This window comes from Leuresthes tenuis, unplaced genomic scaffold (genome assembly GCF_036924035.1).
Source record: "Leuresthes tenuis unplaced genomic scaffold, fLeuTen1.0.hap1 SCAF_8, whole genome shotgun sequence".
Classification (NCBI taxonomy): domain Eukaryota; kingdom Metazoa; phylum Chordata; class Actinopteri; order Atheriniformes; family Atherinopsidae; genus Leuresthes; species Leuresthes tenuis.
The window spans coordinates 8,502,823-8,521,936 of NW_027325362.1; the positions used below are offsets into that span (position 1 = coordinate 8,502,823).

The 19,114-nt window shown below is 37.6% G+C and overlaps 1 protein-coding gene across 1 annotated transcript in view; it reads left to right on the forward strand.

Annotated features, from left to right (window-relative positions):
• The first annotated feature begins 1,494 nt into the window (after window positions 1-1,494).
• Window positions 1,495-19,114, forward strand: part of srbd1 (S1 RNA binding domain 1) — a 51,688-nt gene continuing 34,068 nt past the window's right edge. Inside the window, exons 1-14 of the mRNA XM_072390689.1 lie at window positions 1,495-1,556; window positions 1,972-2,036; window positions 2,281-2,674; window positions 2,883-3,122; window positions 3,651-3,817; window positions 4,153-4,270; window positions 4,678-4,816; window positions 5,430-5,526; window positions 5,703-5,889; window positions 12,462-12,565; window positions 13,231-13,338; window positions 13,619-13,776; window positions 15,388-15,478; window positions 15,674-15,781. Coding sequence (XP_072246790.1) covers window positions 1,972-2,036; window positions 2,281-2,674; window positions 2,883-3,122; window positions 3,651-3,817; window positions 4,153-4,270; window positions 4,678-4,816; window positions 5,430-5,526; window positions 5,703-5,889; window positions 12,462-12,565; window positions 13,231-13,338; window positions 13,619-13,776; window positions 15,388-15,478; window positions 15,674-15,781 — 1,976 coding nt within the window. The 5' untranslated portion in view covers window positions 1,495-1,556. The remainder of the gene's footprint in view (window positions 1,557-1,971; window positions 2,037-2,280; window positions 2,675-2,882; window positions 3,123-3,650; window positions 3,818-4,152; window positions 4,271-4,677; window positions 4,817-5,429; window positions 5,527-5,702; window positions 5,890-12,461; window positions 12,566-13,230; window positions 13,339-13,618; window positions 13,777-15,387; window positions 15,479-15,673; window positions 15,782-19,114) is intronic.

Consider the following 19,114-nt stretch of genomic DNA (forward strand, 5'->3'; position numbering starts at 1 on the left):
TACAGAGTTTCCTTGCTCTGATGGATAACTTGGATCATTTACAAAGGGAACAGACTGAGATTGGTTTTAAATGTTTTTTAATGATTTTTAAAACAACTACTGGGAAAGTCTCAAAGTTTTTGGAATTATCATTGTGATGCCAAAATGAAGTTGGAATTATTTTAATGCACTGTTAAATGCAAGGGGTTAAGTATCTTTTCGGTACATGCCTTCGAAGAAAGAAGCCTCAAAAGCTTTTCTTTTAGTGGTTAACTCATAAAATCTGTGTTGCTACTGTAACTTCGAAAGTTGTTGAGTATTGCATTATGTGAATATAACATAGAGAGGGATAGACTCACAAATAGACTTCAAGACGCAGCACGTGAACATAGTTTAAATGCCTATGATATGACTGAAGAGCAATTTGTGTGTTTCTGTGCTTTTTACCACATATTGTTTTCACTAAAATAATGATTTAGACTAGCTACCCTTTGATAAACATTGCTCTATTACCAGATCTAAATTTATTTTAATTTCAGTTTATATAAGTGAATAAGTGAAAAAATCAGTCCACAGCCCAAATGATACATTTTCAATTAATTTCAGTTTGATTGGTAGTTGGGAGAAAAAAAGATCTGTAAATGTTTCTACCCTCAAAGAGCACTGATAGTTTCATATAGTAGATTAAATTAAATTAGATAGAACTTTATTGATCCCTTTGGCAGTGGTCAAAGTGTTGGTCAAAAACACTCACAAGGCCTATGGAGCACAAAATTTAGCAGCCCTTCTCTTTTTATCTCAAAAATATAATATATCCCAAAGAGAGACACAAACCAATCAAACTAAAACACAATTGAGTTGTAAATGAAAAGACGTAAAAACTATTCTAATAAATGGGCAATGAAATTGAGACTACATGATCAAAAGAGAACAGAAAAAAACATTGAGAGTTACAAAGTGACCACAAAGAGGACAAATTCAATAAATGTAAAAGGACATAAAAGAGACAAAGAATGGTTACAGAGATTTAATATGACTAAAGTGAGACTCAAATGAATCGAATTGAGACCTAAAATGGCCACAGAGAGATAACTTGATCAATATGAACAACAAAATTACAGAAATGAGACACAAAATAGCTAAAAATGATTAGAAAATAAAATTTAGATAAGACACAAAATGCACAATAAAATACAAAACTTTAACATAGGAGACAAAGTTGACTGCACAAAACCACCATCAATGGCACCTTCAAGAGTGTGGGGTACTTTTATACCTTTTAGAGTGTTGGAGTCATGGACTTTTAATGAGACTATTCTGGGCGACATAGTCAGAATATTTCATAATCACTTTCATGGCTTCATTGAAATCAATTGATCTACTGTGGCTGTCTGTAATCTAGATACAGTAGGTGGCGTTGTGCACTTTGCGATGTGCCCAAAGGCGCAAGGTGGAAGAGGTTCTGGCCCTTTAAGAGTTTTGGACGCTGTGATTGGTTGAACTCGTTCTGTTGCAGGAAGCAGATATTCAGCTTCACTAATTCCATAAATTACCAGAACATATTCGGCTGTGTAAAGGTATAACTTTCTGGTTACGCTTCATGCCATGTAGGAAGGTAGCGTTTTGAATCAAAATGTCACGCTGGGGTTTTGCTAACCTTGTTAACGTCACCATGAGGCGCCAAATTTAAACTAACCCAATTTAGCTAGCTAACCCAAGCTTGGTTGTGGTAGCTAACTAAGTGTCGCAAGTTCATATGTGCTTCGTTAAGTGTGAGATTAAGTTAGTAGATATTAAATGTTCCTGCTCTTCTTTTAACTCTACTGTGAAATGACACCCAGTTACCCTAACATTGGCTAACTGGCATTTCTACAAATGAATGCTAACGCAGAATCTCAGGCAATTACAGTTATTAAGACGGTGTTAAATGAAGGGGGGTTTATCTTTACAACTTTGAGGTGACCTCAGCTAACCGAGTGGCTTTTCTAACAGATGCGAAGACTCAGAGCAACGACAGCTAAAGTAGTGAAATACAATGAAAATGATGACTCCGACCTGTAAGTATTCGTTTTACAGGAGTTGTTTTCTGCTTGATAATCACTTAATTGGTGTTCAGGGTCACATGATTAAATGGTAGTCTTTGCTCCATTTATTTTGGGAATGTCATTAACTGTTAGCCCGTAAGCTAGACCATGTAGACTAGACACTTTTATACATGAGAAAAAACCCTTGATTTAGTAGAAATGGCCCACTAGTATAGCCATTTGCTGATTTCCCACTTTATCTTTACTCTACCAACAGGTCTTTTTCTCAGACAGTGAGTAGCGATGAGGACATTGCAGAATGGAGACCGCCAGAAAAAAAGGCAAAAGTTCCCAGTAAGACTGCCAGAGTCCCAGCAGCTGGGGAGAAGAAGGCAAGTGCCAAGAGGCCTGCTAAACCAAAAGTGCCCAAAGAACCTAAAGCTCCTAAAGTGCCTAGAAATCCTAAACCAAGGGCACCACGCAAACCTACGGCAGGACGAAAGACTCAGGCTTCTGGAAGTGTAAAGGATCCTGCTGTGTCTGGGTTAACTGCAACAAAAAGGAAAATGACACATGATTATTTTGAAGAAGACAAAGGAAAAACACAGACTGATGGTCCAGATGAAAGGAACGCTGATGAAAGTGGCTCAAGTACCAGAATGAAGGCAGAGGTAAGTCTGAATACACTTTGTTATGAATGCATATACCATACACAAAAGAGACTGACAAAATACTTGATTACGATTGAATTTCAAGTTCTTGTGTTTTGTTGACATATGGCTTGCTTGATATTCTGATAAGGTACAAATCGTATCTTTAATCTCTACTTTTTTCTCTCCATTCTTTTAATCTTATTTCTTTCTGGTATAATTTCTATAGAGAGTGTCATTTATTGTGTCAGCGGCCCATCAGACAAACAGTGGGGCAGGTGAAGGGCCATCACATGCTGGATTTGGGGTAAAGAAAAAGGAAATGGCAGAGGATGATTTCACTTTTGATGAGCCTTGTCTAAAAATGCAGAAGACCACTGGTACCTGCCAGAGACAGCCTACTGCTTTACCATCAAATGAAGCACAGGCTCTGAGGAAGGAATTCAATATGAACTGGGATTTGATTGAGGTATGCTAAGGTGGTGCCATACTCTTTTCATTTCCTAGTAATAGATCTATTGGTGCTCAGGGGTCTTTCTCAACAAGTGTATATATACTGAGACCACAAGACCCTTAAGGCCTTTTCTTTTACACATGAACATCAGAGATTTTCAGGAGAAAGTGAACAATTTGGTCCAGACTTTTTCCCCAGTTGCTGTTCATATATATGTTTCACAGCAGGAATCTTTCTGCTGTAGATGCGCTCTCATGCTTGGAAATGGTAGGGAGAGGTAATCACTTTATAGAGCACAGGAAACGGGATATAATTTTGAAATTAGGCTGTGGAAATCCCTGTTTTCTTTACAATAGTTAATAATAGCAGATAAGGCTCCTTGCCGTGATAATATCAATTCCGTATGTGTTTGATCTGATTTTAACAGTAAACAAACATATTCTGTTTAAATTTTTATTGTGTTTCTAACATTGTCTTACTACCTGCTTTCATATTTCTGTTTATAGATATGCAGTTTATTTCTGTTTCTGTTCTTCCCCTCAGCTGCTTTCCACCCTGACATGTGTGGAGAAATGGGTGTGTTTGAATATAGTTGTGCTGCTTCGTGAAGAGAATACGGTGCCTTTCATAGTGCGCTATCGTAAAGACATGATTAAGGACATGGATGCCGATGCTGTCCGAGACGTCCAAATGATATATGAGGAATTATGGTAAGCAAATGTAACAGTAAATGAAAATAAATTCAATAAAAGACACAGCAACAACCACAAAAACATAAAATCTATTACACCGCTTTACCCATACTTGCTCTCATTAGCACTCATCAGAGACACATGTAAATACAGAGATTCCTGTAGTGTTCAATACTACTCACTCTTGTGAGTTAAGCAGGTTAATTTCTAGATGATATACACACTATTGTCCATTAGGTGGTGCTATTGGGCAAGCTTTGAAACCGAATACTGTTGCATGTGTTTGTGTTGCTCTGTTTATAATCCATGTTCCTTTTTGTGTCTGTTTTATGTTTTTGCCTGTGTTGCCTCAGTTCACTAGCTAAGAAGACTCAGTCTGTGATTCAAACCCTAACGAAGGATGGGGTTTTGACCACTGAGCTGGAGCAAAACCTGCGGAGCTGCCGATCAGCTGACGAACTGGATCATGTGGTCAGAATCACATTTCTTGCTCTAAAATAATATCTAACATTCATCTTTATATCAGGATGCCATTCTTGCTTGCAGCATTATTTAAAGACATCTGAGGAGCTCCTTTCTTGGGTTTTACTGGCTTCTTATTGCAGTATATTAAAAAAAAAACAAAAGCAGAATTCCATTAAAATAAATCCCAAAAGCAGTGTTTTTATATAGCAACCACCTTCGAGAGAGAGAGATGGCACCTGGAGCTACAATAATTTGGCAAATATTTGGCAACATAATGATGTACATTTCTAGAATGAAACATACATGCTGACAGCTTTTTAAAAAATTTCCAAAATGGATCTTGCTATGAAGGAAATTTGAGCCTGGAAAAGTATGGAGTTCTGAACAGTCTTGTCCTTTTGTTTTTCCTGCAGTATTCTCCCTATAAGAAAGGCAGTAAGCTGTCAAAAGCTCGCAGGGCCAAAGCACTTGGCCTTGAAGGGGCTGCGTCTGCGTTGATGAACACCCCAAACACTCTGAATTTAAGAGCATGGGTAAAACCTGGTGCTGAAGGTAAATGGTTGCACTTACAAGTAGTGGGATAAAATTAGACATTCCTCTGAAAAATGATGTTATTTTTCGACTTTTTGATAGTCACACTCACTTACAGATACTTTACATAGATGCCTGGAGAAATCACTGATGACAGTTATTAGTTGTAGAAAGATTTCAAATTGGATTGAATTATAATTTGAATAATTTGATTTGACTGCATTTAGATGGACTTGAATGTATAATTTTTACTTTCACTGCAAAGTGTCCTGAAATGATTGTGATGGAAATTGGCACTACATAAACAAGTTTAAATGAATGATAAAACACTGTATATTGAATGAATCCATTTAGTATATTTTTTAAAAATTGGAAATAAGCTTATGATTTTGATGCCAATTGAATTGAATTGAATAAAACTTTATTAATCCCCGAAGAGGAAGTTTTGTTGTTGCACTTTACGTTGTGGAAAAATAGATGAATGAATAAATGAACAATAAATGATGATGTAGAAAGTGAGACATGCATGTATTTATACACATGTACAGTCATAATCACTTTAACAATGAATTTTACTGTATTTATGGCAGAACGTCTTCATAGTACAGTATGGATCTGTGTTTACGTGTCCCAGGTCTTTCATCAGTGGAAGAAGTAGCCACAGGTGTGGAGCATATCTTGGCTGATATGATTGCTAAAGACCCTGAGACACTCACCTATGTGAAGACATTGTAAGAATCTGTCCTCATGCACATGAAATATTGGTCATTTTTTGCACATTTTCTATTGTTTCTGTTCATGAATTAATAGTGTTATGTTATTTTTGCTGCACGTGTGCTTTTGAGTTTCATTATTACTGGAATCCAAGAACCTCTTGCTCAACTCTTTTCTTCTGTGTCTTTGACAGATGTGAGAACAGCTATGTGGCCCTCCAGTCCTCTGTGTCTAAGTCGGCTCTAAAGGAAAAAGAACAAGACAAGTCTGTCCAAGGCCAGAAAAAAACAGGGGCAGAGCAAAAGAAGAACAGAGATCTAGACAAGTTCCAGCTCTACTTTGACTTTACCTGCAATATCCACCGTATCCAGCCTCATCAGGTAACAAGACGAGCTAATTCATCATTCTCAAAGATGTTAATATGTTAAAGTTAGTCAATATGCTTATGTTACCTTCATTTAACATAAAAATGTGCAAATCATTTGTGAAATACCACTGTATTCTGCTTCTTCCAAGCATGCTTCACTTTATGTTTTGGATCGCAAAACATTTTTTATAGCTGTACATTTATTCTTTTTTAGCAAGCCTAAAAGATTATTTTGTAATAATTACTGATATCTAGTTGTAAAATTGAACATGACAATCATTCCAAAAGCTGTCAACAAGCTATCCAGTGTTGCCAGATCTTTTGACGGGAAACAACCAGATCTTTGAAAACAAGCTGGGGTTCGAAATAAACCCATAAGACAAACAGTAATGATGAATCATGTGTTATGAATCACTGATTAAATAAAAATGTCCCTTACCAGTTGTTTGAACACACATGGAGCAGTCAGTGGTGGAAGAAGCATTTAGATCCTTAAAAGTATCAATTATGTAGTGTAAAAAAAAAAATAAAATTGTGCATTTCTGTTACACTTATTAGATCTCCATTGAATCTACTGATTCATTGATTCCTTGAAATTTTTAAATACATCTGCTTGTGGCTAAATCCTGTCTTTTAACCCGGTATTTGCTGTTTTTCATTCATATTTAATTTTCCCCCATGAAAAGCAGTCATGTTTTGGTGGAAGGAGAGGGCGAAGGGAACAGGACTGAAACAGATTCTGCTACAGGAGGACACAATATGCTATTTATGCCAGTTTAGACAGGGAAAATACAGATTTTTTTAATTTATTTTTTTTTTTTTTAATGAGCCCAAACAAGCTAGCCCAGTCTCCTGTGTAAAATGACCTGTGACACCAATAGACATAAATAGTTAACTTTAAAGTAATAAAAACATAACTGATTTAAGAAAGCAATAAGATGGACTGGTAACCTGTTCAGGGTGTACCCCGCCTCTCGCCCGATGAAATCCCCCCCCCCCAACCCGACCAACGGATTAAGCGTGTATAGAAAATGGATGGATGGATGGAAAGCAATAAGATACTAATGAAAACTCAGTTTTTCTGTTTTTATAACACTCTAATTTAATTTAACTTAAGTTCTTCAAACTGCATTACATTTGAAAAGCTGTCTTCATAGTCAAGCCTAAACAAAAATGTAAAACATTACATCGATTTTTCTATAATAAACAGGCGATGCCTCAGAAAACCTGATCCTTTCCCTTGTTGGGAAGACACTTCCACTGTGCTCACACTCCTGCTGCTCTCATGTAACTCATTTTAACCTCCCACTGGCAAAACTTCCTCAAACAAATTACCAGGCTCTATAATATGATTAAAGGGACACAAAGAAAATGGATATGGATGAATATACCTGAAAACAAATGCATAGGGTCTGCTGGACTATGATAAGTTATTTACACCTGTATCATGTCTTCTTAGTTGTCTAATACGCACATGTAAGCACACACACTGACAAACAAATGCACTCCATCTGTTTGTGTTTGTGTCATTTTTGTGTGCCGGCTCTGAATGCTACCCATGTCAGTCGAAGTTAGCCTTGTCTGTGCCTTCATATTTACCCCCCTGTGCCCTGCTCTGCCTCCTCTGCTCCCCCTCTGTCCCTCTAGTGACTGGTGGGTTACTCAGAGTTGGTCCCGGGCCTCATGTGTCACCACAGCTTCCATCACTCGCCGTCTCTGCCACACCACACTCTGCCCTTAAGTCATTTAATCACATACACATACATACACACACTTGGTCACACACAAGCACATCCTGCAAGTCCCCTCATTCTCTCTTTTTAACATATGTGACATGTCCCCTGCCGACATGCCATTGGATTAGGAAGGCTTGATTGACAGGCGCTCTCCTGTAGTGACAGCTACTGCTGCTGGGCCCACAGGCAGACAAATAGAGGGGGAGCGAGTGGGGGAAGTAAAGGAAGGAGAGCATGGACAGATGAGTGATGTTGAGGTGTGTCCGTCACTTATCTCCTTTGCTCTGTTCTGATCTGCCCCTTATTCCTCTTTTTCTGACTAAACACGTCGCTTTAATTCCCTCCTCACCTCCCCTTTTCCCCTCTCCTCTTCTGTGTATGCAAGGCATTTAATTTGATGACTCGCTTTTGTCATGGGGTGTTAATCCACAGGCTGCTGTGACCCTGCTAGCTGTCAGATTCCGGCTAAAATGAACCTTTTCTAGCCATGAAGTTGGCAGGGGGAGGGAGCAGGTGGGAGATGTGTTTTGACAGGAGGCATGTGTGTTAGCACACACTTACCCGTATGCTTTAGCACATTTTATCAAGCCTCAGCTCTGTTGTTTGTTAAAGGAAGAGGACAGGACAAGGAAATGATGTGTTGTCCCAAAGAACTGTTGATAAGAAACAAGGAAATGACATCCTTCAAATTAAGATTTTAGGGAAACACAGAATGGGCTGGATTAAGTTTCTAATTTACCATTTCGATACAAATGCAGTTTTAAAAAAAATCTTTATGTTGATTTGGGAGTGCTTTTTTTGATTGTGTGGTTTATAATCATGTTTGGCTTGCAGTCATTAAGGTGCTGTAGTTCTGCAAATTTTTGCCTTGATTTTACATTTGTTTTCCAATCATTAAAGATGAAAAGCTGTTAATTCTCACAATTTAAACTGAGCAGTCTCACAGTGATTGACATTACATTTTGTGAAATTTACTGCAGAGATGAAGCGCTCAAAAAAAAAAAAATCAGTTTAATGTCTAAAAGATGTTTGAACAATGCACTTATAATGTATATCCTGAAAGTATTTCAGGTTTTGGAGAACTGCAAACCCTCAATGTATGCTTTTTGTAACACAATGTCACAGGTTTATAGATTGTTTAAAGTTTGTGTACAGAAAGCTTTGCCATGTCTGAAAGCATAATGCTTAGCAAAGATTTAATTCCATCTGATTTGATTTAAGGCCGCCTTTGAAGGGTACACATTTACCTTATAGCTATTAGCAGCTGGTGCGCTCTTGAATATGACAGCATAGATTTGCTGAATATGGCAGTGGGCTATTTTTTGAGATTTGCATTGTGATCAAATGGGAGTTTAGTGCTCCAGTCTGGGGCAAGCCTGCAGAGGAGCTTGAGTAAATGGAACTGTTTAATCAATTAAACTGTTCAGTTTGATGGACAGGTGGAGGAAAACAAGTTTAACTTTAATGTCACCCACATATGACATATTTTCTGTGTGTATTTGTTTTGGTCAGAAATCCTCAAAGTTTAAAACTTTATACCATCCGTTTCCTAATATGTAGGTGCAAACAATAATTTACAATTTCTAAAGAGTTTACAGCAAAATACCTTGGACATCATAACAGCAATAAGGCCTTTTTCATCTCAAGAGTAACAATGAATACATCTGTTATGTGTTGTTGAGGTGTTTTGATCTATGTTGTTTAATCTGTTTAGTTCCCCTCTATCTTTTCTAATTAGATATTTGTAACAGAGATAATTGAGTAAATATAAAGAGATAGATCGAGACAAAATTAAAAGTATGATGTGGAAAAGATGTAAACAAAATTGCCTTTAGTTTCTACTCTTCCTTCCTTTAATCTGCAGTTGAGCAAAACATATCCATATATATTTTTTTATCTGTGATCTGAGATGTGCAGTATTGGCAGCGTTGGACCAAGCATTAAAGTAGACATTTTCTGCATCGCCATAGGAATATGTATACACTGCTTCCGAGGGAATGCAATGCATAGATAGTATCCTAATGGAATAGATATTTTCAATTGCATTATTTACATAGAGGTTAAGAAGTTTGCATAGATTATGTATTCCCTCAACGAGTGACCATAATGCTTGAATACGATCAGGAAATGAATAATTTCCAGTAAAAGACAAACATCTGAATGCAACCTCCAACCTGATTACGTTAAGTTCCTGTGTGTGTGTGTGTGTGATAATCTAGATTAATAAAGAGAACCACCTTTGTGACATTAAGAACTCTATCCTTAAGCTCAATATAACTTTCTACCCGATTTAACCTCGCTTTATAGTTCACTCCCAAGTGCATCAATGCTGCAAGTATAAACGTTGGAATGTGAGGGAATCTGCACGCAGTTTGGTTCAACTCATGAACAACCACATTTACTTCTGTAATACTTTGTGTCAACAAGGTCAAGAAGTGTGCTGTGAATACGACTGTCAGCCTGCGTGTATCTATTTGTTTATCCTTGATATGTCGGATGGATAGATGTGTTGATGACAGTATATTTCGAAAGACTGGGTGAGAGAGAGAAGGAGACAGATAGAGGATAGTCGTTGGCTGACTGCCCTCCCTTTGGGGCTGGTGAAAGGATTAAGAAGCATCGAAGAAAGACTGTCTGTTTGGTCCTGTCAGGGATTGGCTAGTACTTGGCTACCTGTCACTACTTGCTTGTCTAGCACACAAACACACTTCTCACTCTGTTATACATCACCCTTCCTCTGAGATCACACCGTCTCCCACTAGTGACCCAGCCCACAAAGAAACTGAGAGATCACTTGGATATGAGGACAGTTGCCTGCTGCCTGCTGAGAGAAAGTGAGAATAGACAGAACCATAGCACACTGTGGTTGGAGTTTTTGGGGGAATTAAACTAAAAGAAGCTGAAATAACCTATATAAGGGTATTTTAATTGTTAGAGTGCTCCATTATTTATCACGGAGGCAATAAATGGTCAAAAATTGGATCATTATTTTCAAGAAAAAAAAGATAATCCAGATATAATTTATCCAACCATCACATCACATGTTTGTGTGATTTAAGGAGATAAGCATTGGTTATTTCATTTTATTGACATCATTGTGAGGATGCTGAATGATTGTTTTATTCCGTACGTTTTTTGTCCGTTAGCTACTCCTGCATACTTTCACAGATTTCTACAATTTTGGTATCAAAACGTTCAGCTCATTCAGGAGATGTGTGCTATGACCTTTGGTGTTTCTAACTTTTATACTTTTATAAATATTTAACATTTTATGCAAATTTAAACTCTTTCTCCTCTTTTCAGCCTAACTACTTCTTCATACTTTCACCAATTTCAAATATTTTGGTCTCAAAACTCTTTCAGAAGATTCCTTTTATTCAAATAACTTTTATTCAAATTTTATGCAAATTTCAACTCTTTCTTCTCTTTTCAACGTAACTACTTCTACATACTTTAAGCTAGAGACACCATTCAAATTTTAATTGAGTCACAAGACATTCAGCTATTACCAAATGGCTCAGCTTTTTAATTTTTTGGCCCTTTCATCAAATCTTATGCTTTTCCAATAGTTTTAAATCATTCCACTATTGTTATTTCAGCTTCAAATCCCTTCAACCAAGACTGTAGCAACTGGTTTTTCAGCAATTGACAGTTTTTCTGCTTTTTTAGCATTGTCGGCTATCCCCATTCAGCTAATCAGCATTCTTTTTTTATTTTGATGATGATGCACATATTGAGTTTAAAACATATTTTCATTCCCATTTTCAGCCTATAATGCATGACAGCCATGTTAAGATAATATGTCATCACTGATTATGAAAATCACTTAAGAAAGCTTAAACACTGAACCCTGACAACATAGATTTAGTGAGGCAGCTTTGTATTTACCATTTTAATTTCACTCTTGGGCTTTCACAGATGGTCAGATAATTCAGAAAGAAGTGTTTTGCTTGCTTTCTTTGACAACAAGTTAAACTTCAGTGCTTTGATGAAGATCGGTTCAGAAATCTCATCACAGTTAGTGAGGAAGCCTCGGGTGGAAACATGCCAACAGAGGAGAAATCCAACTTTCATCTTTATTCAAGCAAACTTGCTGCATTAATCCTGGCCTCTTCCATGCCATTAGCTGTGTTTTAAAATTTTTATTTTTGTGTGTGTGTGTTGCATGTGGGTGCAGCGCATCCATGGGTGCTGCTGAGTTGTAATGGTTGTGGCACCATGTGTGGGAGTGGGTGGGGGTAGGCCTTGCGGTCTCAGTGCTGATGGTGGCATAGTGGTGGCATTTGTCAGCTTGCTTCTTCCGCTTGGGCTCCAGATTGACGTCTTGCTTCTTGGCCCTGTTCTGTGGCAGGCTAAAGGTTCCCCACTGAAAAGGTCAGACACTTACTACTGTTTGCTTAACAGCATGTAACAGTTCCTCTGAGGGAGAACCAGCACACAACACAACAGGCCTGGCCGCAGGATGTACTCCTAGGCTCATCGTTTTTTGTTGCATGTGTGTAGAGCTACAGGATTTTATTTCTGTTACTGAGTTGAGACGTTTGGAGATGAATATTCTCATAAAAATCACAACCTTTAGTTGTGACCTAAAGGTTTTTAACCTGTGATTAAAAACGTCTGCAATAAAACGGATACAAAGACAAATATTTCCTTAAAGAGTATCAAACTCACATCCCTGATAGATACCAACCATCATCACAGGTCACTGCTTTGTGTATTTAAAGTGTTGTTTCTAATATATTCTTGCTTTCAGTGCTTTTAGGGATTACAATGACTCTTGTGTACCTGTCAGTGTTTTTCACCAGCGTGGAAACGTGTGCATTTCATTCATGCATGTGCTCGTGTACAGACACTGGCTATAAACCGAGGGGAGAGTCTGAAGATTTTGACAGTGAAGGTGAACATTCTCGACAGAGTGAAGAGTGACTTCACCTCGTGGTGCATCAACAATAGGTCAGAAACATAATTATACACAAGAGCCTTCACACACTGACAAGCACCTTCTGCCATATTCATAGCATGCATCAGAAAAGTTGTCATCGGCTGAGATGTTTAATTTGGAAGGAAAAGGAAAAATGAGTATCTGTATCTGATGATAACAGATGTTTACTTTACAGTCCAATCTGTGATCAATGTTTTTTATAGATGATGTTTTATAGATGACTAAATTTAGTAGAGAGGGAAGCAGAAGCTGGAAGAATTTATAATTGATTAATTCATATTTGTGCTGTTGAAAGGCGCCCAGATCAAACAACCCAAAAAAGAAAGGATTTTTGGTGCAGAGCAATTTGTACTGCTTTGTTTTAATTGAATTTGAATGGAAATTTGTAGAATAAGAATGAATAATTATCCATTTTCTACATAAATCACCAGTAATCTTTTCTTGCATAAATGAAGAAGCTTTTTTTGTTTGTTTGTTTATTAATAAAACAACAAATGTTCAGGAAAGCACACCAAATGGCTTCAAATTTAATGGAGACAATTTCTTTTTGTTTTTTAATGTGCAGCATATTGTCTTCGGAGTGTAAAGGAGGCAGCTTGTAGAGTACTTTTGATTAATTGCATTTATCAGTAGAAATGGGGGAAAAAAACACTTTCATCCGATTGTTTTAATGCAGGTGGAAGACGAAGACAAATGCAAGAGAAGAACATAATGCAATCATCAAAAATGCAGTAGAGGACTCGTATAAAAGGCTTATTTTGCCTTTTCTCACTCGGAGCTACAGGTATTTGTTTGGTTTTAAGGTGTCGTTTAAAATGTAATATCCATGTAATCATTTACACTCACTATCTGTCCCTGTCTTTTTTTTTTTTTTTTTTTTTTTTTAAATGTTTTTATCTGTATGTAAATGTATATTTTACCAGTTCTTTTTTTTTTTCACCCTCACCATGTAACTAATATCTATGTATATCTCACCATCATCTGCTCCTCTCCTTTTTTTAGGCTTGTTTATTGACTCTTTATTGACTCCCACCTTATTGTCTCTCTTCCATCACTCTTGGCAGGACTAAGCTGACGACTGCAGCAGAGAAGGAGTCGATCGCCATGTTTGTGCGGAACCTCCGCCAGCGCTTGTTAGTGTGTCCACTCAGGGGCTGTGTCATCATGGGGGTGGACCCTGGCTTCAGACATGGCTGTAAGCTAGCAATCCTCTCTCCCACAAGTAAGTAAACTTTGTAATTATTGTAGACAATAAATATCACTCATATTTACTTTTGCATCAATGGTAGTTTGAGCTATATTGCTCAAGTTTTCACAATTGCATTTTTTTGTTGCTTCAGTATTTAATAATTAAATCAATCTTACAAGGCTGACAAGTTTGTTTCAACAGGAAAATTACATCAAGGTGTTGAATTGAAATACAAACGGGGACATTTCAAAGCACAAGATGTGATACACATGAATTGCATGTCTGTTGACAGGGGCCAGAGCTATAAACAAACCTCTGTGTAAAGATTCGGTCTGAGAGGCCACAACAAACGCATTTCACATAGAGATGCAATCATATCAAGAACCTTACTGCAACCAAAATATAAACCATCTTTTGCATGATCTCCACAAATATAAAATACTTATAAACACTGAACTGATGCAGATGTTTGTGGTCTAAAAAGTTCCCTGTGAAAAAATAAATTGATTACAGACCGGAGTATTTTACCACTGTCCCCAAAACTGGTTCAACACTGACTCCTAACTGAATCCCGTTGGTGTCATCAATAGTAAAGGCTTTCTCTCATTAAAACCACGAGACGGCCCTTGAATGTTTTTAAGTCATTCTGACCCCTGATTTGACCCCTGATGCATACACATAAAGTGTAAGTGTATGTATTTATGCATGTGTGGGTAATTAAATAAGATGAAAAAAAATAAAGTAAAACTTTTCCTTATAAAGCGAAAGACACATTTTCCCCTTTTCGATCATCATAGCAGCATGAAATCTCAAGTTAAATCGTCCATGCTCCTGTATCATGTATTTTTAGAAATAAATTGATCATTCTTCACCGCTACATTTTCTCACACTAGTTTAAAGTGTCATAAATTATTGGTGAGTGACTTTTATTCACCTGTGTTTCCTTTTCTCTGTTTTAAATCTTTTTCTGACATACACAGGGATTTATTTATAAACCTGTGGGTAATTCAAACAAAACTGAAAAATCAGATGTCTGCTGATCATATTACTTGAATAATTTAAAAACCTACTATTCTCTCTGAGAGCACACTTTGTAAGGCACCGCTAGACCTATTATTGCCACCGAGCTGTGTCTTCATGTCAAATATTGGATGCTAGTTGGCTTGATCGTGGTGAGGCGATGATGTTTGTGCACGCATATGTGTGGGCGCTTTAAATGTCTACTTTACTGTATGTCTCTGCATGTATCTCTGTGGGTGAGGCTTCACACTGTGCAGAGGGATGTCCCCCCCCTCCGGGTGGCTTGTTGTGTGGCCACAAGTCATGCTGACACAGTTACAACAGATAGATGGAAGCATATATCAGGTGTCAGGCCCAGCGTGGCGTGGTCACAGGTTTGGTCGTCCATTCCAATTTATGTTTCTCCTCTGAGGAAACAGCAAGGTGGCAGGACTTGGGTTTCTTTTGGTGGCAAAGACGGTGCAGATGGACACTTCTTTAATTATTTTTTTACTTCAGGGTATTGCTGTCTTATCAGTTTACATTGAAAAAAATAGGACCTTATTACGTATCTGTTCTGTTATCATCACAATACTTTATCCTCAACATTGTCTTTATTTTATTTCTGCTTATCTCTGCTTTCAGATCAGATTCTCCATACTGATGTTGTATACTTGCATAATTCAGGACAGCAAAAGGAAGCAGATAAACTGCGCCACCTTATGATTGAATACAGGTACTGCTGCTAAATGATTACAGTTTCAAGTATACTGTTGAGCATATACAGTATGTGTTCAGTGTCCTTCCTCTGTGGTACAAAATTCAGTAGATCAAATGTTTTTAACAAGGAAAGAGTATTATTACCATATAACATGTTTAGAGATGTATGGTTTCTCTCTTACTGTTCTTCCCTGTAACGTGTTTATACTAGCTGTACCAAGGTGGTCATCGGCAACGGGACCGCATGCCGTGAAACTGAATCCTTCTTTGCTGACCTCATCTCCAGATGCTATTTTCACCCCCTGGATGTGTCTTACTGGTAAGGTCTTAATCTATGGGGTGCAAGAATTAGACCCCAATTATTCATGAATCTGAACATGCTTACATTAAGTACCTATGGATCGCTGTCCAGAGGGTTTACTTCTATGGTATAGTTTGATATTTATGGGGTCTATGTAACTCGCTGTACAGCGTCTTAAACGGTAAATACAATAATGTAAAATCTGACAGTATAGTTTATACACTTTTTGTTAGACTAAAACACAAAATTGGGCTTTTACACTAAAAAGAAACTTGGAATGTTGGCAATGACAATAAGAACAGATAAGCCTGTGATATTTTTTCCCCGTGCACAGCATGTTGCACCACAAGCAGACACGGATCTGAAATGTTTCAGCTCAACATGTGAGACAAATTTTCAAACAAGTAACAACTCACATTGGACTGCCTCATTATGTATCAGCTTCCCACATTTGTGTGTTTGGCATTAAAATACCAGAAAACTGGGCAATTTTCAAGACCAAGAAATGATCAAACTGTTGCTGTGATGTCTCAGCTTTTCATTGGACAGCTACCAAAGTGGGACTCATTATGCACTATGTGTTAAGATTATTGAATTTTCCTGCATTTCTTTCAGTAAAAGTGTATTCCTACTGCTTGTGTACCCCCTCAATCAGGTTTCAGAAATTCTAATGTTTAAAACCTCTTCAATAAGAGCTGGAAGACTGGAATAGTCTGGAGTTTCATATGCCAAGATGTAATACCAAGACAATGTCGGAGGGTGCGACAAAGTAGACACGGAGATGAAGATGGTATCGGTTGATAAGGCGGGATGATGAATGAGACATTTTGATACAAGTACATAACGTTTAGGGAGGGAAGGATGGGAAAACAGAGGGTTAAGGAATGTGAAAGAGTAGACAACTGGCAAGAAATGTGTCAGGAGTGAGAAAACGGTACAAGATGTAGAGAGACAAATTGGAATGTGTCCCCAAGTGAATATCTATTAAAGCCATCTGGACTTTGTTTCACTTTCGTCCAATTAAAGAGACGTTTTGTGGTCCAAGTCGTTTCTGTAACCGGACTCAGTCCAAACTTCAGAATGCAACAACATAGAACCTCTGTCCAAGTATAATAACCACTGGCCTCTCTTCTCACCATCTCTTTCATTCTCTGCTGAGTTCCATGTGCGTTTGTTGACATGAGGTTAGTAGTGGGACCACAGACCTAAGTGATTCCGAGCTCTACGTTTGCGTTTTCTCTGTATCTTTAAGTTCATACACGTTAGTATGTTTCAGAGGTCAGACTTTTAGTGTGATGGCCTATATTTTTTTTCTCTAAAGTTGCGTTTTCCTTTTCAAGAACAGACCAGCCAAAGTGAGGCGTTTATTAAGTTAACGTCCACTTGATTATTTTTTTCTACAGTCCACGTCCAAACATTTTTTTCTTTTGAGTCGTCTTGAGTACCTCCAGAGCAGCTAAATTTCACATCTTGATATGTTTTTTTTCTTCTGCTGCTGTTATTGACGTCCATGCTTTTCACGAGACTTAAGAATGTTCGACTTTTGTTAGATGTGGTGCAAGCTGAATGACTTACAGCAATCATCTACATTTTTGAGAAATTAACACATATGTAAACAGTCTGATTTTGCACAGCATGGTTCATGAAAATAGAACTTTAAAAGTGCACGAACTTTGGAAAGAGCAGAAAGATGTTATTTTGACATTGGCTGTCGAAATAGGGTTGTTATCCAGATCATATCGGTCAGGAGTCATCGAGCCTCGCTTTGGTTTCTTTGGACTGTGACTGATGAAGGTTTAGAAAGAAAAGAAAGTGTAGATGTTAAAACTGAATCTGTATGTCTTTGCTTTACTTCTCTTTGACCTCCACTGTCAATCTTTTTTCTTTCTTTTTTTTGTCCCCTTTCCTTCTTCTCTTTCTTACACTGTTTTTAATTCCAAAAGCTTCTTAGAATGAAGGAACTGTGATAGTATGCGTCTGAAAACAAATCAAATGCTTCTATCAAGGGTTATTTGATTATCTTTTGTAGAACAAGCTCCATGTGTCAAATGTATTAATATGGATTTTACAGCCCCAATTCCAAATATGTTCATTTAAATTAAATGCATTGATTTGGAAATCTCCTTAATCCACATTTTATTCACAACATAGTACAAAAAAACTGAAAGTGAAGCACTTTACTACTCTTGAATTGGTACCAATACAACAAAAAAAATAAAAATCAAGGTGGAAGACCAGAAAGGGGTTCTAAAAAGAAAGAGCTGGCGAAACATGTTGCAACCAATTAGATTAATTTGCAACAAGTCAATAACATGATTGTCAAGTCGAGTCACTTTTATTTATACAGCACATTTAAAAACAACTGCAGTTGTCCAAAATGCTTCACATAAAAAATAAACCAAAAATAAACCAATAACTGAAAAATACAGTCGATACATAGAAATAATAAAAATGAAATTAAGATGAAAAACTTTAAGGGGAAGATGGAGAGGAAGAGATGCGTTTTTAGTGGGGATTTGAACTGGAGAGCGGTGGAAGCAGATCTAATATGGAGAGGTAGGTTATTCCACAGTTTAGGGGATTGAATGTTATATCGACCCCTATAATATCAACATAAGAGCACCTTAGAGAGGCAGAGGCTCAGCAATCTGCTGAAAAAATATTCTCAAGTTGTGGCGCAATCTCAGAATCATGTTCCTCAGTGTGAAATTGCAAATAGATTTCACATTTAATAATCTGCAGAACATGAATTGATCAAAAGATTCAAAGAATCAGCAGACACCTCTGTGCACAAGGAACATGGGCAGAAATCCACACTGGTTGCCCCAGATGTTCAGGATTTCAGGCAGTACTCATTAAAAACAGGGATGATTTTGCTGTGGAGATCACTGCATGGTTTAGGAATACTTCCAGAGTTTACTGTCTGTAGTGCAGTTCACCATGCTATCCACAAATGAGAGACTCCAAAAATTCAGACATGTTCTCTGGACTTATTTTAAGGAGGCCAAGTTTCATGGAGGGCTGATAAACTGTTGATGGCCATGCTTTTCACTGTCAGTCGAAGAACTCTGACCGGGTCGAGTGGGTTGACACCTGACCCACTGGAACAGCTCCCTTTCCTCATTTACACATTAATCACAGTGTGAAACATTGGTATTAACCATAGGAACACAGCGGTGTGTGTGAGGAAGTGTGGATGGCAGTGAGACATCCAAAAAGGTGAAATTTGTGTCTTTTTAAGAGCTTTATTCAGTGAGCATAATGGAGTGAGAGTGACAGCTTTGCTGTGCCGAATCTTTTTTTTTTTTTTTTTTTTTTCTTGTGCACAGAATAACTTTGAAGTGTAAAGGA